General features: G+C 47.6%; 6 protein-coding genes across 6 annotated transcripts; 5 read left to right on the top strand and 1 right to left on the bottom strand.

The window, feature by feature from the left end:
* Window positions 1-2,399: 2,399 nt before the first annotated feature.
* Window positions 2,400-3,138, bottom strand: BP5553_05854 (Endo-1,4-beta-xylanase; the record flags this gene model as incomplete). Its single annotated transcript, XM_032014477.1, has 2 exons — window positions 2,400-2,799; window positions 2,882-3,138. 2 exons carry the CDS (start codon window positions 3,136-3,138, stop codon window positions 2,400-2,402), a joined length of 657 nt encoding a protein of 218 aa, XP_031869158.1.
* A 2,918-nt stretch (window positions 3,139-6,056) lies between these two features.
* Window positions 6,057-8,594, top strand: BP5553_05855 (uncharacterized protein; the record flags this gene model as incomplete). The annotated part of the gene is made up of 3 exons (XM_032014478.1): window positions 6,057-6,239; window positions 6,293-8,141; window positions 8,191-8,594. 3 exons carry the CDS (start codon window positions 6,057-6,059, stop codon window positions 8,592-8,594), a joined length of 2,436 nt encoding a protein of 811 aa, XP_031869159.1.
* A 1,257-nt stretch (window positions 8,595-9,851) lies between these two features.
* BP5553_05856 (Uncharacterized protein) lies at window positions 9,852-11,350 on the top strand (the record flags this gene model as incomplete). Its single annotated transcript, XM_032014479.1, has 2 exons — window positions 9,852-10,247; window positions 10,301-11,350. 2 exons carry the CDS (start codon window positions 9,852-9,854, stop codon window positions 11,348-11,350), a joined length of 1,446 nt encoding a protein of 481 aa, XP_031869160.1.
* A 3,550-nt stretch (window positions 11,351-14,900) lies between these two features.
* BP5553_05857 (Uncharacterized protein) lies at window positions 14,901-18,990 on the top strand (the record flags this gene model as incomplete). Its single annotated transcript, XM_032014480.1, has 6 exons — window positions 14,901-15,186; window positions 15,266-15,458; window positions 15,537-15,679; window positions 15,734-15,912; window positions 15,996-16,455; window positions 16,517-18,990. 6 exons carry the CDS (start codon window positions 14,901-14,903, stop codon window positions 18,988-18,990), a joined length of 3,735 nt encoding a protein of 1,244 aa, XP_031869161.1.
* Window positions 18,991-19,396: 406 nt separating this feature from the next.
* Window positions 19,397-20,452, top strand: BP5553_05858 (uncharacterized protein; the record flags this gene model as incomplete). The annotated part of the gene is made up of 1 exon (XM_032014481.1): window positions 19,397-20,452. One exon carries the CDS (start codon window positions 19,397-19,399, stop codon window positions 20,450-20,452), a length of 1,056 nt encoding a protein of 351 aa, XP_031869162.1.
* A 554-nt stretch (window positions 20,453-21,006) lies between these two features.
* BP5553_05859 (putative MCH1 Monocarboxylate Permease-like protein) lies at window positions 21,007-22,960 on the top strand (the record flags this gene model as incomplete). The annotated part of the gene is made up of 2 exons (XM_032014482.1): window positions 21,007-22,210; window positions 22,260-22,960. The coding sequence occupies 2 exons, from the start codon at window positions 21,007-21,009 to the stop codon at window positions 22,958-22,960; spliced, it is 1,905 nt and encodes a 634-aa protein (XP_031869163.1).
* Between the last annotated feature and the right edge of the window lie 1,613 nt (window positions 22,961-24,573).

A 24,573-nucleotide genomic window follows, 5' to 3' on the forward strand; every position in this document is an offset into this window, starting at 1 on the left:
TCGCGCGCACTCTGAGATCAACCATCAATAATATACATAAGATGAACACCACCGGCATATATATACGCGTGCATTGATTTTCCGGCGTTTACGTGCTGTTTTCCGCATCGTTTGCTTTCTTCTTTTCACCGATACCTTCGATACCCTACTTTTCTTCGTCATCCGTTCTTTATTTTCGATTCGATCAGTCGTTTGGGCCATTTTGCGTTTTGCATTCTACTCTTGGAGGCGAGGTTACGACAAATCTTGGGGTTTATTATTTTTCTGTTTGACGACGTTTTACGGCCTCGGAGGTTTTTGATATGATACGAAGGGGCTTTTTAAGTCTATACCGAAAGCAACCAAAATGACCAATATCTTGTATTCTAGTTCTTTTACTCTCATTTCTATACATTTTTATCTTATACTCTGGTTCTGAAATTCCTATGAATCGATTCTTCTTTCCTGTGCAGGAGGTGCGGAGATGGGATGCAATGAAGATGCAGGCCCGGTGGGATGGGATAAGGTGAATAGCTGGGGAGGGTTGGGATAGGATAGGGAAGTGAAATCAAGGCTGCAAATGTCATGATATAAGGATTTCTCGAGGCTAGGAGTGCGATGCCGTGGAAAAAAGCCTGATTTTAAATTTTCGTGCCTCGCGGCAGACTTTGCTTGACAGGTTGATTTGATTTTTGCTAGTTTTGCCTAGTTAGCGGAAATTTAAGTTTATGCTTTTACTTGCTGCATCGACTTTTTGAATCACTTGCATTTAATATTGTGTTCTACTCTTTCGACTATTACATTACTCATGTGACAAAGGGAAAATAGGTGGGTTGCTAGTGAATCAGGCCGTGTACCTTCGGTAAGTTGCAAACAGGGGGATATGCTCGCTTAACCCCTTAAAATAAACACGAAACCCCTGAAAAGGAGAACTCAATTAAGCTTCGAACTATCTTCTTCAATCTTGTTTATAAATGACTCCCAACCAGCAGAATCTCTCATATTTGGCTTTATTAAGCTAGGGAGTGAGGCCTTCGGCTATCTTGGCACAAGGTAGGCCTATGACCTTGTTGGTGCTTTTTTGGGGACTGGCTGATGTTTAGCATCTAGGCTGGGATATAATTTACCAAGCTTATTTTATCGGTGCCATCCCCAATCATGACTCTCGTAGATTGCCAGTACTACCAGTCAATATTTTTGCTCGGAGACGGGGGAGAGGCAGCCATTTTGGCCGTTATGGCCCTCAGGGTTTACTAGATGGGGGGCATGGGCTGACGAATGAGTTGGAGCTCGCGCATCAGCAAAGGGGTTGGGGTAATCAGCGAGCTGGCAAGCTTATTTGAGCAATTGAGTAGTATTGGTGAGAGGCTAGTAAAATTGGCCGCGAATTGAGCCACTCGAGTATTAAACCCATAGAAAAATAGCATGCTCCGTACCATAAATCCACTGTTTGCAGCAACGATAAGGTAGGTAAAGATCGCCACGGAATTGCACAGCTAGAGGATGTTGTTTGACACTTCCAACCCGTAGCTATTCAAGGCAAAATTGCTTAGCTTGAGTGAGTTCGACAGCCCGACGAGTCACGACTCACAAGGCACTCAGGTAGGGCTACAAAAATCAACTCCTAATATCTCAGTTTATGATTGGCTGGGAGTAGACGGATATCTGGGCATCGAAATGTTCAAGTCGACTAGCAAAATAATAAATTAACTTTTGGTTGTGTTAAAGCAGCGTTGATTGGAGTCATGTTAACGCCGTGGTCCAGGGGCCATAGCCTGTTAATATCACGAGGCAGCCAATAGACTCAAGTATATTGATAGTACCAAAGATGGAAGGAGCTACACGTATGGATCAATTTCGTGACCATTAATTAATTAACAGTCCTCTGCTAGTGACTGTGTGTGGTATATAAGGCACTTCCTTGTCAAAATTGATTTTAGCAAACATATACTGTTAAGCATTACAACAACCTCAAAAGGCAGAGCTAAAAGAGTGATTGATTTAGGCAACATATGGGAGGTTGATCCCCCACTATATACAGGATTGCGCCAAGGTTGGGCAGCAATTAGGCAGTTTTACCTCAATATATACTAAATAGCTACACAAAAGACAGGTAGTCATAGCCACAGGCCCCCCATGTATCGCCACCTCCGCGATTCTTGAGGGTGTCCTGGGTTATTGACTAAGTGACTTTTTCTGCAACAAGAAAAGAAGAAAATCCGAAAACAGTTTACACGCCGCGGATGAGAAAATCTGGAGTCGCAGCAGGTAGTCCGTTATAGCCTTCCCGCTATACTAGCCGTACTTGGTAAAGCCCTACACCTTGGAGGAAATCAGTTCAAATGTTCACATATAGAGCACTGGGGCAAGTGAAGCTTACGCTGCTACTGTTCCTGCCGCGGCTGGGGTAACCTCCACACCTAGCTCACGGTGATACTAGCGGATCCGCTGCTCTGGTAGCCTTCAGTGGCAACGATCTGGTAGTCGTGGGAACCCAACTTCATTCCGAGGGCGGCCCATGCGTTAAAGTGGTTTGCGGTAGTAACGGTTCCGCCGACACGCTTGGAGGTACGAACAGACCAGTATTGCTGGAAGGTCGAAGTGCCTTCAATGGAGGCTTGGTTGACGCGAGTAGTTTGGAAGATGTCGTATGTTCCCCCGTCACTAGTAACGCTGCCCTTTTTCGAAGCAGCACTAGAAGGGTTGTAACTGCCGTACGACTCGACGATATAGTACTCGACCAGAGGGTTTTTTGTCCAGCCATAGACGGAGAGGTAGCCATTGCCGTTGGGAGAAAAGGTGCCAGAGTAGTTGATAACTCTAGGAGACAAAAATTAGAAAAGTATATTCAAATAAAACTATTTAAAAAGCAGGGCCACTATTTAGGACTTATATCACTTACCTAGAACTTCCAGGGTTCCATCCCTTTCCGCCAACAAAGTTACCTTGGTTCCCGGACCATTGGACGTTGTATGAACCAGCGGCTCCGTTGGTGTACGTGATTTGACCGGCTCCGTCAGTCCAGAAGGAATAGTAGAAGCCGTTGTTGGTGCCAGTGGAGCTTGGGGTTCCACCGCGAGGTGCAAGGACCTCACTGGGAGCAGCGATCACGCCAGCGACAGCAGAGATGGCAAGAACGAGAGAAGAGAAGGATACCATGATGATGATTGATGATTGATGAATGTTGGGTGCTCCTTCTAGTGAGCAAACCAGCTTAGCTTTATACTTTGCCCGCCTTGGCCATATAGCTTGTTTTTATGGCAAGGTCGATGATCCAGGGTTGATAGGTGGATCGTGAATGATATTTAGCCAGTTTGGCATAAGCCGAAGCTGGCTTGTTTCACTACCGGAGGTGCGGTTCCTAGAATGCGGGGGAAAGTATCCGCCATGATTGCACGAAAACCGCACCCTCTCTCCTTACTTCAGACAAGGCTTTGCAGTCTAGCAATACGTGAGTAATTTAAGCAGAGGGGGGAGGGAACCACGGACCGCACCAGTGACATGTTGAGGACGAAGGGCCAACGACTAGATTAGTCGGGAGGCCATCGTTGGCAAATACTTTCAGACTTTCTCTCTTTCAGTTGGTAGTTGTAGAGTGGCTTGGCGATCTGATAAACGATTTCAAGAACGCCATGCAGCTCCCACGATGGCCAAGCATCTTGACCTTGAAGCCCAAGCATTGGCACTTTGAAGGAGAACGGGTTACAGCCGCGCCTCTACCACACGTGATTAAGCAGTCATGCATTTTGTGTAAAACGATCAGATCAGGACCACGAGATCCAAATTGCGCACCACAAGAATCCTTGATCTTCATGTTTCTGCATTTAGCCGGGTGGCAGTGGTAGCCGAAGAGCCAAAACAGGCACTCTGCCTATATCGAACAACACTTCTTCCTCAACTCACCCAATATTGCCGATAAAGCAGCTCTACTCATCTTTCCAGTTCTTTTCTCTTTCCATTGGCGCGGAACACGGAAATACCCCGTGCGCTAGAAATATAAAGAATCTGATGACGAACGATCTTTCCGAATGGCGTTTCAGGAGGTCTTTTACCCCAGGGTATTGTTGCCCGATCTAAGATTCGAATCTGGGAACGGTTATTAATAGTTTCGTTCTCAACCTTCTCGTTACCATAGCCTATCGTTCTTTAGCACTATTGTGATTTTCCCTTGCGCTCCTCGTGGTCAACTTTCTCAGCACGCGATACCTGTTGGCGGCCATGGATGGTGCCCTTGATTATCATGAGCTACTCGAGCTTTCCCAGGAAGTTCCAACCTTTCCGCTACTGGGTTCAAAATATTATATATCAGCACGAAGGTTGATCGCTGACCACACTCTCGCCACCTTAAGAAAAGGGCATCCTCTTGATCAAATGCCGTCTCTGAAGTAAAGCATCTGGGTATCTTTTGCTAACGAAAGCCAATTGTACCATTGTCTAATATCTTCAGAGAAATATCCATCGCATGATTTGATACCACAACTAATCGCATTGCTTCGCGATATGATGTAGATGGTTTGGTAGGCATCAAGGAGGAAGGCAATCGTATCATCTCGGACCAAAACCAGCGCGATGATCCACATCTCTGCTGAAGTTGGTTCCCTTCAAGGTTGCTCCGCTCCTCCGAACCGGTTTCCTAACTTTCCTTGTTCGCTGCATTGTAGCCCGCCTTCCTATTTCGTCTCATACGGGTTGAGTAAGCCACCGCGTGTAGAAATATGTTGTGGTAGTGCTATGTTGAGCGATAATTAGCGAGGCGCTCTGTAGGAGGGTTCGAGCTATGAGACTCACAAGTTGACCCTTGCTCTTGAGAATCTGATGACGTAGACATTGGCAAGAATGACCTGTATGAAGTGTTGCGAGTTGCATAGCCTGCAGAGCTTACGACTGAGAGGGTCGGGGTAATATCACCTGTTAGCCCAAGGAAAAGGGAGCGGAAATTCCAACGAACGAGCGGACAGCTGTTACACCGCACTAAGGGGAGCCCAGTCTCTCCTAAGGAGTTGGAGGCTTTAGCTTATGAACTGACATGGCATTGCAATCATAAATGACCCCTCCGCAGATATTGGCAGGATATGCCGGGTCGCCGTCCCGGTATTGGTGGCTGGGGAAGTCTGAAATCCCGCGTACTATACTTCCGTATCCCATGCACCAAGTCCATACCCCCCGTTATCGGGTTGGAGGTACTATAATCACATGGTTCCTGGATCATAAGGTTACCTAGCTTTAGAACGGGTCCAAATACATGTAGGATGTGTGCAAGGTCGCTAAGATAACTTTGGAGGGTGCAACGTCTCCAAACAGCAGCCAGTAGATGGAAAATCGAAAGAATATATGTCAAAGGCGCACATAATAAGGAATTTATAGGCTCTTTATTAGATGCCAAAAATATATTAGCTAGTTGGAGAGTTAGAAATATAACAGTTGATTTAGATAAACGGTTGAATGGATAGCGTTAACCATACAGACGAGCTGATCTAGCCTTGTAGAGATCTCTTGGACACACCACAAATGATTATAGAGTACAGTTGTCTGGATAATAGAGAACCGACAGCTAAATCTCCTGGGTATAAGTTACGCTGTAGTCTAAGCCCATGACTTTAGACAGCTATTGATGCTCTAGAGCTGTGCTGGCAGTAATAGCGACTCAGGAAAGGGTGGGAAAGGTGACTAACTTTCGATGATATGAATGTGGCATAAATACTTTAGTCAGAGGCGTATGCAGTGCAAAGAGAAATAATTAACGAGTCCTAGTGTGTAGAAGACTGTTCGACACTCGACACTCTCGTGATGTTGTGATCTATAGGACACTGTTGTGTGGTCATAAACAAGGGCGGTGGTAAAAAAGACAGACGAGATATAGGCGATAAACATTGACCGCCATTCACATCTAGAGTGAATCATGCTCTTATCTAAGAGAGAGTGCAAAGTCAACCTTTGATAAAAGTGAATCGCAAAATACCTCTCTCTATAATCAGGTTCCTATACACTTTGGAACGCACTTCAACTTCAACTTGCACTTGACAACAACCACCACCAAGGTAGAGGCCTTGCTATGCTTCAGCTTTGACACCGCAGACATGCCGTCTTCTAGCTCTTCTGTTGCTATCATAGCAGTAAGAAAGGTTGTTCGCCCAACTGAGATAGAACGTCCTAGTCCGTTTACGTTTCAACGACGACTGGAGAGACTGCCCTTTGCACCCTTCGACGATAGTCGGGTCGCCACTTGGCTTAGATCGTTAACAGAACGAGCAAATCTTGCAGTAAGTCTCTATGCAGGTGTTAAACACGGTTCGACACGCTAACACATCAAAAGCAATTGTGTGCAAGTACAAATTTTGAAGGTGATGACGAAGGTCGGCAATCCGGCGATGGAGAGGTAATGAACCATGAGTACGGCGGCCAGGAACACCACGAGGCGCAAGCCAACGACAACAGAGAGTTGACGGTTACTCGCGAAAGATCTCTCTCTGCTCCCAGCAGCTACAAAATCGCCAACGCTCTTAGAGACCCTAGCTGGACCTGGGAATCAACTGGATTTTACCCTCAATCTCCCACTCACTCTGGCCAACCTGGGGCTTCAACCAATCGTTGCAATGCATCCCCACCACCTGCTCAACCTGAACCTGTAGGAACGAATGGTTTTCAAGATCGCCAGAATATCGACGAGGACGCGTTCGTTTACTACCCCGAGGGCGATTGGGTCTACGGCCAATACCGCGGCTCTGGTCTTAGTGACAGGGCCGGCCGAGACGAGGAGAAGGGCGGGGGCGAGGGCGAGGGAGAGGGCGATAACTGTTTGAACCGCAAATATTACTTCATCGCTAGTGTTGGCGACGGTGACGATTTGGACGAGGACGATTTGAGGTACCACGGCTACCACATTCCTGGCGTTGACGACCGTCTGAATGGGAGCTTGGAACACGGTTCGGATTTCGACGGTCCTGATGCTCCAGCTGGAGCAAACACTATGCTTCCAATCTTTAGAGGTGGAAGTCAATATACACAAAATGTGCTAGGTGGGAGAACTTCGAGACCGGACGGGTCACAAGGAAAAAATGAGGGGCATGCCTTGGTGCAGGGACTTTCAGAACGGAGCCTTTATTCGCCAAGTCTACTTCGAAATTCCAATACGCCTAGAGCGGATTCACACCTTGCAGTCGTCATAACCTCGCCTCCTGCTCAGGGACAATCACAGACCCTACATTCGTCGGCCGGAAGTCTAAATCAATCTGGGGGGCTACAAGCACAGAAAGATGCGGGAAATAAAAGGTTTTCTACCTCTCGAATTGTCCCTCCGCCGCGAGATAATCGTTCGTCCCGCATGACCGTGCCATCAAAGCAAAGCAGCACCAACCAAGTTGAGATGCTTGGTTCGTCCCTCGGGTATACATCAAATGAGCCCTCCTCTGCCCCGCGAATTGGCCGACCGTCCGAAAGACCCAATACCTGCGCAATTGAGTCCATCTTCTCTTCCAAAAATCCACTCGCACTTCCCAACCAAGGAGATCGTCTTTTCAGCACTCCCCAGACTACGGTAAAGGCAGCTGGGAGCCCCAGCAGCTCATTCATAGTTCCCAAAAAGCGAGGTCGTCCGTTTAGCACCCCACAAACTGCAGCAAAGGGAGTTGGGCATCCCAGTACCTCACGCATAGTCCCTAAAAAGAGAGGTCGTCCTTTCAGCAGTCCCCAGGCAGCTGAAAAGGCAGCAGTTAAGGCCGCAGCGAGAGCTGTAGAGCGGGGATCAGCATCAACTAGTCAAATTAAGAAGCGCAAGCGTCAAGCTGGGACTTCTGTGGTTGACTCGTCGAATGGTGAACCTAAGAAGCGCGCTCGGCCACTTGAGGGATATCGGCCTGCTCCTGTAGAGGCGCGCTATGCCCCATTCATATGTCAATGGAAGGGTTGTCTCGCTGAATTGCACAATCTGGAAACTCTCCGCGCTCATATTTACGGTATGCACTGCTATGGGCGGGAAGCGGGGATGACATGTGGCTGGGGCAAATGCGGGGATTCCGATGGGGTTGGCAAAGAGCTAAATGTAAGAGGTGTTAAGAGACATTTCGCTTTTACTTTCATAGATGACTTGAAGGATCATATAGAAGAGGCACATTTGGTGCCATTTGCTTGGCATATGGGCGACGGTCCTAAGACACCTTCCCTAAGTACGTTCATATGCATACTCCTACGGTTCTTAGTGCTAATGATTCATAGCCGGCACTTTAAAATCAAGGTCTACGATCTCGGAACCTTGGCTCTACGACGCCGGTGGTCGACAAGTTACTCCTTCAGTTCGTTGTCAAAGAGTCGAAGGTGGCGATCCAAGATTCAATAACTTTAGACGATTCCAGAAGCAGGTTAGAGGGGGCGTCTACTCTGTCTCCAGAGCTGCCAACCCCTCTATAAACCCGACAAGCACCAAAGCGGCCAATAATAAGAAGCCACACGCCACTTGGGGAATGAATACCATGAACAATAAACCGAGTTCGGATGGGGTTATGGTTCTTCTGCCCCCTGTCAAATCCCCCCAGGATTACCAGAAGGTTCCATTTGTCATCTCAGACGACGAGGACGAGTTGGCTCTGAATAATGCCCAACGAAGAAGTGGCCGACAGTGATGACGAAATGGAGTTGGCCGACTTTTGAACGATGAACGACTTAGGCACATATGTGGTGGCTACGATCATAATGACGGGTTCAAGTGGATTCCCTTCGGTTTCTGCATCATGCTGCCTTAGCCGCTATGTACCAGAACTCCAAAGGGTGAGGTTGCCAATCGGCATTGTAGGATATGTATAAACAGCGGAAGTACGCTAATAGCTGGCGTTATAAACAAGGTGGCCTTCGGCAGATTGGTTGGCGTTAGCATTGACATCACAAGGGATGATGTGCTTGATACCCGTTCTCCCTTCGAGGGTCTGAGAGGAGAATTCGCCTGACATGTAAACTGTCACTAAACCCAAAATATAATGAGATTTTCCACATGCATTATTACCGTGCCTTCTACCCCATTTACTCTCGCTTTTACGCCTCACCAGCCCACAGCAAACGCGAGGATGTTGGAGAACATACCCTTCTCCAAAGTATTTTTCGCTCGAGAATCCCCAAGTGGGGAATTGATTCGAAATACTTCGTACACTGTTTGACTGTTATTTGGTCGTTTTCTATGTTGTGCTTCAGATAGCCAATTTTCATCTCTAATTTACTTAGCACCACAGTATCACTAGCCAGACCCATGGCGAGCTATCGGGCAGCTATGCATTTTCTCATTAAATTGGATAAATGCAAACGGGCGTGGAACAAACGGATGGGTCACAAGCATCAAGGGTGCGAAGGACTCGGAATGCCAATGACTTTCCCAAGCAAACAATCTCTCATAATAGTTGCCACGATTTGCCTCTATAGAACCCCACATCCAGCTCTCAAGTGGTGCCCTGTATCAATTTGTTGTCCTAGATATCATACCTACTTATGGTTCCTAACAGTAAATATCTGAGCCCACTACAATATCCAAAGTCAAAAGTGTGAAATCCGATCAAATTGAAATTGCGCACTATGCATTACGTTAACCAGTGGTGAGCCTAGAGGAGAATGAAGCAAACGGCAATAGGAACCACTACCAATTTGGCAGGCCACATGGCCCTCGTTAGACGCAGATTTAGTACGGGAAATCGCATAGTTGAGAATCACGTTAGTACCGTTACACGGTGTAGTTATTGGCTCGTGAGAAGATGTTGCTTGTCCGATATAATTCATACCCAACCTCCTAAGAGAACTATTTGGAAATGTCGAGATAATCCCAACAGCAAGCGCAGCCCCTCAAGTTCCCAACCACGCTCAAATCTACCGTTTCTTACATTTCTTACACATCGACTATGACAAGCACATTGGCAGATATGGGCATCTATGCCGGGTTTGATATGGTTCCACGTCTATCGAAGGGATTACTTTACATACACAAATGGGAATCATTCATCAAGATGATAAAGGAGATCTACCAAAACGATGACCTAGTAGAGGTCAAGCCCAACTATATCGTGTTCAAAGCGGGCGAGCATCCGATGCTCCCCTTCGAGGGCCATAAGTTCCTCCAGTTCAACTCAAAGGTATCAGGCAGTCATGCAAACGGAGTGGAGGTATACACCAGGACAATCGCCGAGGGCGCAAAACTCCAGTTTGGCTCACGCATCCGATATTGGGACGAGACTTTGGACCAATTCGGGGTTTACAACTGGCAAGAGGTCAACGACTCGTTTAAATCTTATGAGCAGGTATGTTTTGATATATTCAGTCTGATTTATTGACAACGCTAAAGCTATATTAGCCAGACAAGCCAGACAAGCCAGACAAGCCAGACAAGCCAGAATCTCCGACTTCCATAGCTCAACTTGTATTTGGGACCGACCCGATAAGTGAACTAGACCTTCAACTCTTCGACGTCCAACCGGTGCCGGGCACGGGAAGAGGTCTGGTAGCTCGCTTCAACATCGCGACCGGCAAACGGATACTTTCCGAGAAGCCACTTTTTACCATTCCCGGCATACAGTCAATGGAACTTTATGAAAGCACCGTTACAACGAAGCTAAAGGCATTATCAAAGCCCGAGCAGAGAGAGTTCCTTTTTCTTCACAACAACTTCCCCGGCAAGCACCCGTTTTCGGGAATCTTCAAAACAAACGCTTTGCCATGTGGCCCCGGCAGTGCCATTAGTGGAGTTTATCCTACCCTTTGCCTCATCAACCATAGCTGTCTCGCAAATGCCCACTTTAGTTGGAATAGCGACACAAACTGCGAAAATATCCACGCAATTCGGGCCATCAAGGCCGGGGAGGAAATCACCATCTGCTATATGAAAGGCCACTCCTTGGACTCTCGGCGCGCTTATTTCAGAGAGTCATTCAGCTTCAGCTGCGATTGTGGTCTATGCTCCCTCCCACCCCCAGATATCCAAATCAGCGACGCTCGCCGCCTCCAAATCAGACTCCTTCACGACGCAGTCGATGATCAATGCCGCATGATTAACAAACCAGCGGATTGTCTAGCAGACTGTCAACGTATACTTCAACTTCTCAAGGAGGAGTACCAAGACACTGCTGGTACGTCGATTGCTATACTCTACTACGACGCCTTCCTAATCAACATCACTCAGAGTGATCAGGCAAGAGCGAGCGTTTTTGCAGAGAGAGCGTATGGGTCGAGAGCTATTTGTGATGGGGCGGATAGTCCAGAATCGCGGAGGATCAAGGGCTTGATGGAGGATCCAACAAATCATATGAATTTTGGGATATCGAAGAAGTGGGAAACGGCTAAGGGGCAGGTGCCAATGGGGCTCGACACTGTTGAGTTTGAAAAATGGTTGTGGGAGGGGAGGTAGGGTGATTCTACTAGACAGCCTCCGTAAGTTTAGTAGAGGAGAAAGGAGCCGCACATATCCAACTTATGTCAAACTCTAACGGCATTGACGGTAGATTATGGTTTTCTTTAAGGCTGCGTAGAAAGCGGGATATCACGGTCTACATCCGGCCAGGATCGAATATACAATTGCTACCCTGCTGGTTATGAGGGACCTGAGCAGGGCGGAGAATCGATGGGAGACGGTGGACAGAGAGCATGAGAAATATATGTCGTATGGTGACCGGATATCTGACAAAAGATCGTTCGATAAGCCTAATAGCCATGCCATTATATATTTTATTAGGCGTGAATATGAGTGTTTTTATTCTGTGCCCGAGGAATAAAACCCTCTTTGAGTGCTGTCGTCGATGTCTATCGTCGATTGTGCAGCTTTGGCTTTTACGCAGAGAGTTAGCCCTCTGGGCAGTATTGTGGTACTGCATCACAAAGCTACCAACCAACCAACAATTCCTCCAATTACGGAGTAGGCTGTGTGAAATCCGGCCAATCCCAAGTTTTCCAGTTTATCATTTAGCATCCAAGACAGAACTGTACTGAGTGGCATCACGCCAAGTCTTATTTCTACGGTACCTGGCTCAGAGGAAAAGGGGTTGTGGAAATTGGAAAAGGAGGCGCCAAAGTCTGCTGCTGAATTGACTTTAAGTTAGCCTGGCACTATTTTCTTGTCCATGCATAATACAACCAGTATAGCACATACACGAGCATAACTACTGAATAAGTACAGTAGTTTGTATGCAACGTGCGGTATCACCTCGATGCTGCGCTGGCCGGTCGGTCGCACAGTAGCGGCGGGGAACACAACGGATCCTGGTGTAAGTAAGACGATTTCACGATTTGGATGATCTACTCCGAGAATTTTGAGCGAGACTCCTTGTGATTTCTTTCCTCGGCGCGGCAATGTTGGGGCACGGATAGGTGCTTTTATTTCTGCAGGTCGTCGGAGCCTCTGTGTTGGCTTTGCGCGCGGCACCAGCAATAAATGAGCGCCAGACCTGCGGAGTATGTCATAATTATTGAGATGCTCCCAGTCACGGATGAAAGATATCCCTTTTTTTATATCTGAAATTGTCATACAGGGACACGGTACGGAGGTACCACGTACAGTAAGTACCTCGGTACTAGTGCTCCCCATATATATATCTATTAATAAAACCTTCCAGGAAGAACACGAGAAGGACTTACCTCCGTACTTGCGACCACAACTATCATGTAATGGCAATTATGTGGGCTGACCGTTAATTCCTGATAAGGTTCAGGAGTCGACGTCCGAGAATCGACCGGGGAGGGGTATTGTGGCAGATTGAGGACCAACCAATGCTTGTGCCGATCTGTGCAACTCCAAAAAAGGTCCAAATAATATCTTGTGTCTTTTGCTTAGGCCTTCTTCGCCGAGCGATGGCCCAAACAAACGAACTGAACGCTAGAGTAGCCGTGGCTTCGCCAAGGGCGCGCTGGGCCTTCGACAATACCCACTATTGATACTAATCTTAGAAGGCTTGGACTTTGAACCGTGGAACGAATAATGGGCACGCAAAGGGAATAGCCGTGGAAGAAATCGCTTTTAGTAGCAAAACAATAAACCATAATTTGGCGCCTTGGCTTTCAGGGGCAGGTCAACTTGAATACCCTCACTGGGGGGTGGAGACAAAGGAGAAAGCGAGAAAGGGGCATTGGAGATTGCGAGACATGAACCGGTTGATAAGGACGTGTGCGATGCGAAGTATCCCATATTTTGATAAGATCGGGCGGAAGCTGTGATACCTACTGTACATATCTGTCTCCCAGGGTGTCGGGTCTGCACATGCTGACGTGGGGGAGGAAGTTGAAATCCTGCCCGGCGTGCCTTGCCCCAAGACATGATTCCTTGGAATAACCTCCAAGTACGGAAAACTCCGTAGCACCAGCCCTAACTGTCCTCCGGAATGGGGAAGTTCAGCTGAGAATGAAGGCATCTGTGGAGGAAGCTCTAGAGCATTGAGTGTGACCAACAAATTTTACTTCCCTCGGCAAACAGCTCAATCACACCTAAGGAATTATCCTACGAAGGTTTCTATGAAGTATCTACCTCCGTATAGGGCTTGCTCTAGGCCCCGTCCAACTATTACACAGTCCGGTGTGCATGATCTTTAATTCCTGCCCAAGGGTGCTAATGGAGTAAACAATTGCTTCTTCGCCATGGCATTGTCTCTGATATTTTCCTGAATGAGTGGTGCTTGGCAAATTCTCTGGATTTGGCCCTGCAATCACCACCATCACCGCCATCACCGTCACCATCAACAGTGTTTTGGCGACAACGAGAGAATCTGGAAAACGTGGACGGTGGTACTACATATTATTGTCGGTAGTAAAGACATCCATCTCATTCTAGGCCCTGCTCCTACACTTGGGGGCGCGCTTCGTCGATCATCGGATCACGCCAGTATTCTATCTTTCCCCTGGATCCTGGGCTCGGATCCTCGGAGTGCAATCAATACTTCGTAATGCGGCCTGAACCGCGTGGTATTGATGTATTGGCCCCCAAGGAAACATGTGTAGCGAGCGTCTTTGAACCTTGACGAAGTACGGAGCATAGAGTACGTACGGTAGCGTCGGTAGGTAGTTGGTCCCAACGGAGCTGTTAGCTCAAGAGTGTTTTGTTTCGGGCTCACCCACCTCACGAATCCAGCGTGCTATTTGACGCTTCGAGCTACTCCGTACGAGGCATAGTACGAACTACAGTACTTCGTACTCGAGTATTCGAGTTATTCTTTTATTATTATTATTATTATTATTATTATTATTATTATCCACTGGGCTTTTGGGCTATTATGTCCCTGCTAGCGTGTCGCCGTCTGTCTCTGAACCATGGCAGCGGGGCGGGTGCCGAAGCGGCAGTCCATTTGCCCTGTCACAACTCGATCTTGTGGCATTTATTATCTCTCCACCCTTAAGCCGATATCAGCGCTATCCATCATCGGCTACGAAATACGCCCCTTATCTCCCCCTAACAGCGCCTAGAAACCAGGGCCGATGCTTTGGGCCCCTCGTGGCAAGCGGCCTGCCCCTTGCTTCTTAATCCTGCCGTCTCCGAAGCAGAGCATAACGGAGAAAAGGTAAAACGAAGAAATAACAAGCATAGGGGGCACTAAGTACCTAGGTACAGTACCTACCTAGCTCTAACTTCCACCCACCTCCATCTAACCGTTCGTGGTAGCTCTTGGTCACTGGTCGACCCAATAAAAAAATATTAATATTCTCGGCTGCCTCGCACGGCCATGGTCGGCCAGAGGCTGAGAGGCCCTGCTGTGGTTGAGCGCCAGTGGAGAATACCCCAAGACAGGCATTACCAGGTTCATACGAGAGAGTCCCTTTGATGGCGTAGGTCTAGCCATGGCAGCGATTTCGTACGGAGTACAGTACTTCTTCAACCGCTGTTGCTGCTCCGAGAGTTATTTCTTTCCCTCTTGAGGGTTTTCCTGTCGTTCGTTTTACCCCCTTATATACCCCTAATACACTTAATAATCAACAAGATGGCGCCTTCAATCGTTCAGGCCGCCGTCTCGTTGATGTTCGCAGGTGCCGCGTTGGCGACATTGGATTCTGGATCTGGATATGCGGCCATCTTGGACAAGAGAGTGGTGCCTTCAACCCTCCCAGGAACATGGACATACCAAGGATGCTATACGGAAAATGGACCACGAACCCTCCAGAAGGCATCATATGCCAGCGCCACGAATATGACCATTGAGTACTGCATTGGGTTCTGTAACCAGCAAGGGTATTTCTACGCTGGAACGGAATACTCATCCGAGTGCTGTGAGTTCTTTTAATTGCCCTCAATTGAGATCTTATAAAAAATGTCCAGAGAGCTGACAGCATGGTACTACTTTAATAGACTGCGGAAACGTAATTGCATCCAGCTCTGCCATTGCACCAAGCACAGATTGTGCTATGCCATGTACTGGCAACTCTACTCAGACTTGCGGTGGAGGATCCAGACTATCTCTATATTGGAACGGACAGAGTCCGCCACCCGGGCCATCGACAAATCCAGGGACGTCTGGATATGGATTTTACGGCTGCTACACGTAAGTGCCACTCTATCATTAGTTGGCCATACTATGGGTGGCCGTAGTATGTACAAGCTGATAATTGACAATGCATAGTGAGGGAGATGGCGGACGCGCACTTACAACCGGACCGGTGACTACTCCCGGCGGAGGAAGCTCAATGACAATTGCTGTCTGTGTTGCTGCATGCAATGCCGCCGGTTTCTCAATGGCTGGCGTTGAATATTCTCAAGAGTGCTGTAAGTCGTGAATAGGTCCACAAATAACTATATGGTGGCACTAACAACTACTAGATTGCGGCAACTCCATTCAACACGCCGCTGTGGAAGCCCCCGGTGGTCTCTCCGATTGTAACATGCTCTGTCCCGGCAATACCACAGAATTCTGTGGTGCAGGTAACAGATTGGATGTTTACAAGAAGGGCTACACAGGATCGCAATCCACAGTTGCAACTGTGATTGCCTCATCAACGGTAAGAACACCAAATTCCTCCACAGGGATATCTTCCTATGATTCAGCTCGAGTTTAAGGTCTGACATCTGCGCTCCTCGCTAGACCACCCAATCGTCAACCAGCTCCAGCAGCTCAGTTGTTCAGTCCAGCTCGTCAAGCAAAGTAGTTTCTTCCAGCTCTAGCAGCTCAGTTGTTCAGTCTAGCTCGTCAAGCAAAGTAGTTTCTTCTAGTTCGACGACGGCAAATCCGCCCTCTGTCAGCTCTTCTGCAACCTCGTCCTCGACCTCATCAAAAGTATCGAGCAGTTCAAGCTCCCCTTCAGTGTCACAATCATCTAGCACAGTCGCGACGGTATCATCGACAAGCACAAGTGCAACAGCTGTACCCACGCTTCATATTGTTCCATCGGTAGGTAACTATGTGTATCACGGCTGTTACACCGAGGGGACTGGTGTTCGTGCCCTCGCCCCTGGCTTTTTTGCCTCAGATACCATGACCGTCGAGAGCTGTGCCGCGAGCTGTGCTGCTTACACTTATTTTGGTGTCGAGTATGGCCGTGAATGTAAGACCCCAAAAGCATGTCTCTTGCCTGTTGACCGGCTGCTAATATCAGTTTCTTCTAGGCTATTGCGGAAACGCTCTAGCGGCCAGTAGTGTTGTTGCACCTGCAAATGATTGCAGCTTTACCTGTGCTGGTAATGCATTGGAGTATTGCGGAGCTGGAAATAGACTCAATGTCTATGTCAAGAATGGAACGGTTGTCCCAACATCTACTAAGCCAACCAATACTGGAACTACGACAGGTTCTAGCTCGACAGTCTCTCAGACTTCCACCGCGACCGGACTGCCTGCAGGATGGAAGTATGATGGTTGTTATAGTGAAGGGAAGAACGGCCGGGCACTTACCTTCCAGCAACCCGGTGGTGCTGGCAACACTATCGAAAGCTGTATCCAGACCTGCATTGGTTTGGGCTATACAGTGGCAGGAGTGGAGTATTCGACTCAATGCTTCTGTGATAAATTCCTTTACAATGGCGCCGCGCCTACCGACGAGTCTAAGTGTGCCATGCCCTGCGCCGGAAATGACAAGGAGATATGTGGCGGTCCAGATCTGCTCAATCTTTACCATACTGGAAACCTTACAGCTTACAAAGCACCAGGCCCTCAAACGACTGGACTTCCAGGTTCTTGGGAGTATCAAGGTTGTTATTCTGACAACGTCAACGATAAAAGGGCACTATTTTGGCAAAGTATTTTGACCACGAACAACACTGCCACATCCTGTCTCGATCTTTGCGCTGAATATGGCTTCATGGCTGGTGGAATGGAGTACGGCGACGAGTGTTTCTGTGGTGATGATGAAAAGCTCATTGCTTCTGGATCAACAAAGCAACCCGAAACCGACTGCCAAGTCTCATGTTCCGGTGACAAGAACTTCTACTGTGGTGGCGGAAGCAGACTTTCCTATTACAAATGGACTGGGACTCCACTCTACACCTGGCACAAGCCAACTGGTCCCGCCGCTGGCAAGTATGAATTCCTCATTGGCGGTGTCGTTATACCTCTAATCACCACAACTGGAATTAATAACAAGGTTGTCTTCATGGAAAAGTCGGGTACTGGAGCGCCAAACACTACCGGGACATATGAGCTTGATCTTACTTTCATCAACGACATGTCCAAAGCGTGGAGACCGCTGCACGTCAAAAGTGACATCTTCTGTTCTGCGGGAGTTACTCTCCCCGATAAGGCTGGAAGACAACTCAACATCGGTGGATGGGCTGGTCAATCTACTTTCGGGGTCCGTCTCTACTGGCCTGATGGATCACCAGGTGTCCCGGGAGTCAACGATTGGCAGGAAAACAACGCGGAGATCAGCTTGCTTGCTGGACGCTGGTATCCATCCGCTATGGTTATGGCCAACGCCTCTATTCTTGTCATGGGTGGTGAAGTTGGTTCCAACTCGGCTCCCACGCCTTCTCTCGAGATTCTTCCACTGCCCGCTGGAGGATATGAAAAGTATCTTGACTGGCTTGATCGCACTGATCCCAACAACCTCTATCCATTCATGTATGTACTCCCAACAGGCGGTATCTTTGTCGTTTACTATAACGAGGCACGGATTATCGATGAAGTTACATTCGACACTATCAAGGTCCTCCCCAACCTTCCAGGGTCCGTCAACAATTTCCTTTCTGGCCGAACATATCCTCTTGAGGGTACCGGAGTCATGCTTCCACTCCACGCGCCCTTCACTGATCCAGTCACTGTCTTGGTATGTGGTGGATCTGCCAACGGCGCAGCTTATGCCGTTGATAACTGTGTTTCTGCGCAACCTGAAGTTGCAGCTCCAGAATGGACTATAGAGCGCATGCCTTCTCAACGTGTCATGCCCTGCATCTGCGCTCTTCCTGATGGAACCTTCCTGATCCTCAATGGTGCCCAAGAAGGTGTTGCTGGATTCGGCCTTGCACAAGATCCTAACTACAACGCCGTCCTCTACGATCCGTCCCAACCGGTCAACTCTCGTATGTCCATCATGCACACTACCATCGTCGCACGTCTTTACCACTCCGAAGCTATTCTGCTCCCAGATGGCCGTGTCCTTGTGTCAGGCTCCAACCCCGAGGATGGTACTCACCCAGAAGAATATCGCGTCGAAGTCTTCAATCCTCCGTATTCGCTCAATGGCCTTCCCAAGCCATCCTACACGATCACCACAGCCAACAAGGACTGGGCATACGGATCCACTGCCAAAATCACCGCAAATATTCCCTCAGGAAACCTTGGCAGCGTCCGCATCTCTATGATGGCTGCCGTTTCCTCCACACACGGTAACTCCATGGGTCAACGAACTCTGTTCCTCAATGTCGGATGTGTTGGTGCCGCCAACGCCGCCACCTGCACGATCACTACTCCACCAACTGCCCATGTCGCTCCCCCAGGATGGTATATGATCTTCGTTCTCGACGGACCTACACCTAGTAACTCCGAGTGGGTCCGTATTGGTGGAAACATCGCGGACGCAGCAGGTATTGGAAACTGGCCCGCTAAGCCAGACTTCAAGTCACCTGGCTTGGGAGCTGTTGGATCATAGAGCCTAGGTTTTCCGTTCAACCTTTTAGTTCTTCTCCTTTTTGTTTAGCGTGTTCAATTGATAGATATACTTGTACACGCAGTGGTGGGGAAGCTAGGTGTTTGTGGTGCATGAAAAGATCTGATGCAAATGTAATTAAGCTTTGATGTCCCTGTCATGTGTAATACTTTATAATAACATCTAGAATGCAAATGTGACGGGATGAATACATGCGAAGCCTTTAACTGTGACATGGAAGCGGAAATGGCTTCAATGCCGAGTAAGTGGAAAGGGTTAGGTACAATCGGTTCCTTGAACTGTTCGTCACGTGATACCTGATTTTCGGCTAATCCTTAGGGCTCCCTTCCCCACTATCCCCACTATTTCTCTTTTGCCTATTATCATAGGACCACTTATTATACTAAAAATGGGTCGTATTCGAAAAACAACTCGAACAGAGCTTACGCCGGTCGAAAGGGGTCAAATCTTTGATCGCTGGCAGTGTGGGCAGTCAATAGCTTCGATTTCAGCCCACTTTGATAGGCCTCGCTCTACAATTGCTTCAGTTATCGACCGTTATAAGCTACAGCCTAAACCAACCTTCCAAAACAAGCCTCGGTCAGGGCGTAAGCCTGTACTAGCTCCGCGGGCCGAAAGAGCTCTCCTTCGACATATAATTAAAGCTCCTACAGAGACTCTTTTTGCTCTCTGTTCGCCTTCCAAATCTGGCATTCAAATTAGTCGAAATACTGTCCGACAAACCCTCAAAAAGTATGGAAAAGCAAAGCGAAAACCTCGAAAGAAGCCCTGGCTCCGGCCTGCAAACAAAATCAAGAGAGTAGATTGGGCTAGGAGTGAAAAAAAGGTCAAAAGAGACTATAATACTGTCTGTTGGTCAGATGAGGTCACATTTTTCATTGGAGAAGACGGGAGTACAACTTACGTTACTCGGGGACCTGGAGAGGAGTGGGAAGATAAAAACTTGAAGCCTACCTTTAAAAGTGGGCGAATAGGTGTTGGAGTTTGGTCTTGCTTTTGTGGGGACGAGATGGGCCCTTTGGTTATTGTTCCTAAAGGGGAACGAATGACCGCGGAGCGTTATAGGGGAGTTCTCAAAGAACACTTTATCCCTTTCTATAGGAGGATGAGGAGAAAATACGGCCCTAGTGTAGTTATCCAACAGGATAATGCCCCTTGGCACAAGGCAAAGACTGTGCAGGCACTTCTCAAAGCTAGTCGAGTCAAGGTGCTTTTTTGGCCTCCTCAATCGCCGGATCTAAGCCCAATTGAGAATCTCTGGAAACAGATTAAGGATATCTTGGGTAAGGGAAAGTATAGAGTCAAGAATATTAGTGATATAGAAGCTGCTTTGGCAAAGGCCTGGCCACTGATTTCTAAGGAAGTACTCTTGAAGTTGAATGCGTCTATGCCAGGTAGGCTCAATATAGTAATTAAAAACAAGGGCGGATCTATTAAGTACTAAAGAATAGTTTTAATTTGGTCTATTTTAAGTTGTATATAATAGGGTAGTTATAGAGTTATGAGTAATTGAATTAATATAAGTGTTTTTGTCACGTGACGAACAGTTCAAGGAACCGATTGTACATAGGTTTGTACTTCTGAGGGTCCAAGTCCCTTATAAGTCACACTCCGTACCTTTCAGTTAATTTGTGTATATCGTTTGTAATATTCTAAATTTGAAAGCACTGTTATGGATTGATAATGCAGTCGAGTTTGCTGTGTTGCAGAGGCGCCCCCTATGTGGTAAGCCGAGGCAAGTTATCTGTTACTCGAGTAGCTATCTAGTCAGGGTAAACAGTATACTCTTTGTCACAACACTTAGGATAAAGTTATGAATTTATAAAACCAAATCTCTCTTAGTTATTGAACTTAGTAAAACTATTGATATAGTATATTATTAGCAGCTATATCTGCAATTTAAACCATATAAAATAATCTCGAGTTGTCGCAATACTAGCGACAAGGATAAACTACCCTTGTTGCCTTACCGCAGTCGGTGCGTCAGCGGTTTCCGGGATGTCGTGCTACGACGAGGAAGCTCCAGCTCCAGCTCTCATACAACAACCACAACAACAACAACACTACCTGGATTGTAATATACTTACATATCCATATACGCCACCATATTCATGCCGCAATAACCCATATACGGGCCGTGCTATCTCAGAAACGGCGACAGCGCAACCAAATCAAATCATGCCTTCCTCCCAAACACCCCTCCTCGCCCGCCATGATACATCGTCCCTACGCTCCTCCAACTCCTCAACATCCCTCTCCTCCCTAGCACAAAATCACAAATCCTCATCCAAGCAGCGCGAAATACAACGCTATGTCGCCTTCTCCTCCGCAATCATCTCCTGCTTGTGTGCGGGTTCCATAACGACCTACTCGCTCTACGGGCACCTCTTCCAAGAGCGACTACGGTACACACAAGTACAAGTCAACATCGTGATCATTGCCGCAGAAATGGCACTTTATCTGCCGGTCTCCTTACTGGGGTATTTGTGTGATCGTATAGGCCCAGCGCCGTTATCGCTCATGTCATCAGTCTTATTTGGAATTGGGTATCTGCTTGCTGCGTTTACATATAGAAGTGGGGCGAAGGATGTGATGGGCTATACACAGGAGAGGGGCTGGCCGTTATGGGTGATGGTCGTTGCATTTGTTATTATTGGGCTAGGAACAACCTGTATGTATCTCAGCGCCGTCACCACATGCGCGAAGAATTTCGGGAAGGGGAAGTATAGAGGCCTGGCGCTGGCTTGTCCGATTGCGGCGTTTGGGCTAAGTGGTGTATGGCAGAGCCAGCTTGGGAGTCGGGTATTATATGAACGTAGATTAGATGGGAAGAGAGGCGATGTGGATGTTTTCAAGTACTTCGTGTTTCTGGCAGTAGCGCTGGTGGCAGTGGGGTTGCTGGGAACATTTTTGCTGAAGATTGTGGATGAGGATGAGCTTATTGATGAGGCTGTCGATGAGTTGGAGAGGAGTGGCCTTTTGGAGGATAGTGAGTTCTTTCGAAGAACAGCGGAAAGGAATTATGGCTCTATTGAAGATTCTTGTGATGACGATGCTACGGAAGCTCGGAGGATATTGGACGCGAAAGCTATCGAAGATGAAGAGGCAAGGAAGAAGACATGGTTGCTTAATGAAGAGACCCGCATGTTCCTAAAAGATCGCACGATGTGGTATTTTGCGGCGGGTTTCTTCTTCGTTTCTGGTTCGTTGCCAATGATATCCCTATTCTTCTCAAGCTAATTCTTGTATAGGTCCCGGCGAAACATTCCTCACAAACTTGGGCACCATAATCGGTACCCTGTATCCACCACCATCTGGTACTACAGCCATACCAACGTCGGCAGCTACACATGTATCCATAGTCGCCATAACATCCACCGTAGCACGAATCATATTCGGCACCTTAACCGACGTCTTCGCCCCAGCCTCAGTTGGCCAACACTACGGCTCCATAAGCAACTCGCTCTCCTCCTTGCCAACAACCCCTCGGCGCTTCACAATCTCACGAGTGGCCTTCCTAGTCCTAACAGGACTCCTCCTTTCCCTCGGCCAAGTAGTCCTAGCGTCAGGTGCTGTCCAAAACCACGCTGAGCGATTCTGGCTCGTCTCCTCCCTAATTGGCATCGGCTACGGCGCTATTTTTAGCCTAACACCTCTCATCATAACTGTCGTCTGGGGCGTGGAGAATTTTGGCACCAATTGGGGCATTGTGGCTATGTTTCCCGCTTTTGGGGCTACGGTTTGGGGACTCGTGTACTCGCATGTGTATCAGTGGGCTGCGAAGCACAGGCCATATAGTGAGGAGAGGGAGGAGGATATCCTCTGTTATGGGAAGTCGTGCTACGCGGGGAGCTTTTGGGCTATGGCTGTTTCGGTTTGGATTGGTTGTGCACTTTGGGTTTGGGCGTGGAAAGGGAGGGGTGGGTGGAGTAAGAGAGGGATTGCTGTTTAAATATGAAGTACTTGCATTTTTTGTATATACGCGCAGGTGCTTCACCTACCCAAAGAGTATATGTACCAAACAAGCTCGCTTTGAGAAACATAAACAGTGCAAGGCCAAAAAATGAGAAGGGTTGCGATATAGTCGAGGCGATGGTATGAGAAATAGTTTACTAGGAGAATCTGTTTGCCAACGAACCGATACCGCATAATACTCATACGTGTTGCCTCCAAACTCTCGTCAATGCTTGAATTGGAATATGGAAAGCGCACCTTACCTAAATCTTACGAGGAACTGATCTTGACCCCATACTTAATATTGAGTCTAAAGCTTGTAACAAAGTTACGGTAAATTCCTAGATTTTCTGTGAAGTGGTGTCGAGAGCCGTTGAGTTAAGCGGGTATTTTTCTTCGCCGTGGCATTTCTATGCCTTTGCTTGGAGTAAAGCAAGGGAGAGTGATAGTAGGTAGGTAAGTTTAGATATTTACGCTTTGATGCTGAGGGTCACTGCGTTAACATGACTCCATCAATCAACACTACTTTAACACAACCCGGAGTTAATTTAATATTTTGCTAGTCGAATTGAACTCTTCGATACTCAGATACCCGTCTACTCCCAGCCAACCATAATCCGGAATATTAGTTTTCTGCCCTATGGGGTATAGGGCAGGGGTGTACAAATAGTATACCCCAATTATAGGGCTCTAGACTGTACTGTTTACATCTCTACACTACACGGTAGAATCTATCCCGGTTGCTCTAGTAAGGTAGGTACCTAGGTACTTTAAGTAAAAAAAGGTAAGGCCCCTTCCCCAGATTCACGTGTGGCTTGCTAAAGACCTAGTGTCATGCACCCTGAGTCCTGAGCCCTGAACCCTGAAAACTCCTGAACGGCCCTGTTCACGCGTAAAACGTAGATGTAAATTGGGGGTTATCTTTGTTATCCAACTCTTTCATCTTTATATATTTCGTCTCGGAATAGGAATCATAATTCTTCGTAGCTGCGACCTTTAAGAGAGGCGCGCTCTCGTACTTCGGCGGGCTACTACACGTCATTGTTGCGTCACGCTTCTCTATAACAATCATCCCTCGTCCCTTATCTATTATCTGTTACCCACCATTCATCCTTCATCAAAACAAATCTGCTAGCAGCTTGCGACCAACTATGCTACGATCCTCCCTCGTCAAATGCTGGACGGCGTCTTCTATCCGCTGCTTTCCCCGTCGCCACTTCGCTCCACCAACATTCCCTCCCTTACTATCTACAAGATTAATTCTTACGAAAGTACCGTACCTAGGTATTCAAGCCCGCGGAGTATACAACAATAAAATATACAACAATAAAAAGGTATACTCTAAAGAGGATCAAAGAAAGCAACCGTCAAACTCTTCCACGTACGACTATAGTGAGAAAGACGGTAGTTCGAGCTCGTCGTCTAGCCTCCTATTTCTTGCTCGCTTCTTTTATCTTCTAGGAGTTCGTCACCGCCAACGTGTCGATGCAAATGGGGAGGTCGATCTTGAAGGGACCGGGCATTGAACTTTCTCTAAAGTCTGTCTAAAAATAGCTGTGGCCGTCACCGAACTGTTACTTCAGGTTGATTTCAATTGTTCTAGTATGGGTT

The sequence above is a fragment of the Venustampulla echinocandica genome (genome assembly GCF_003357145.1).
Source record: "Venustampulla echinocandica strain BP 5553 chromosome Unknown scaffold_3, whole genome shotgun sequence".
NCBI classification, from domain to species: domain Eukaryota; kingdom Fungi; phylum Ascomycota; class Leotiomycetes; order Helotiales; family Pleuroascaceae; genus Venustampulla; species Venustampulla echinocandica.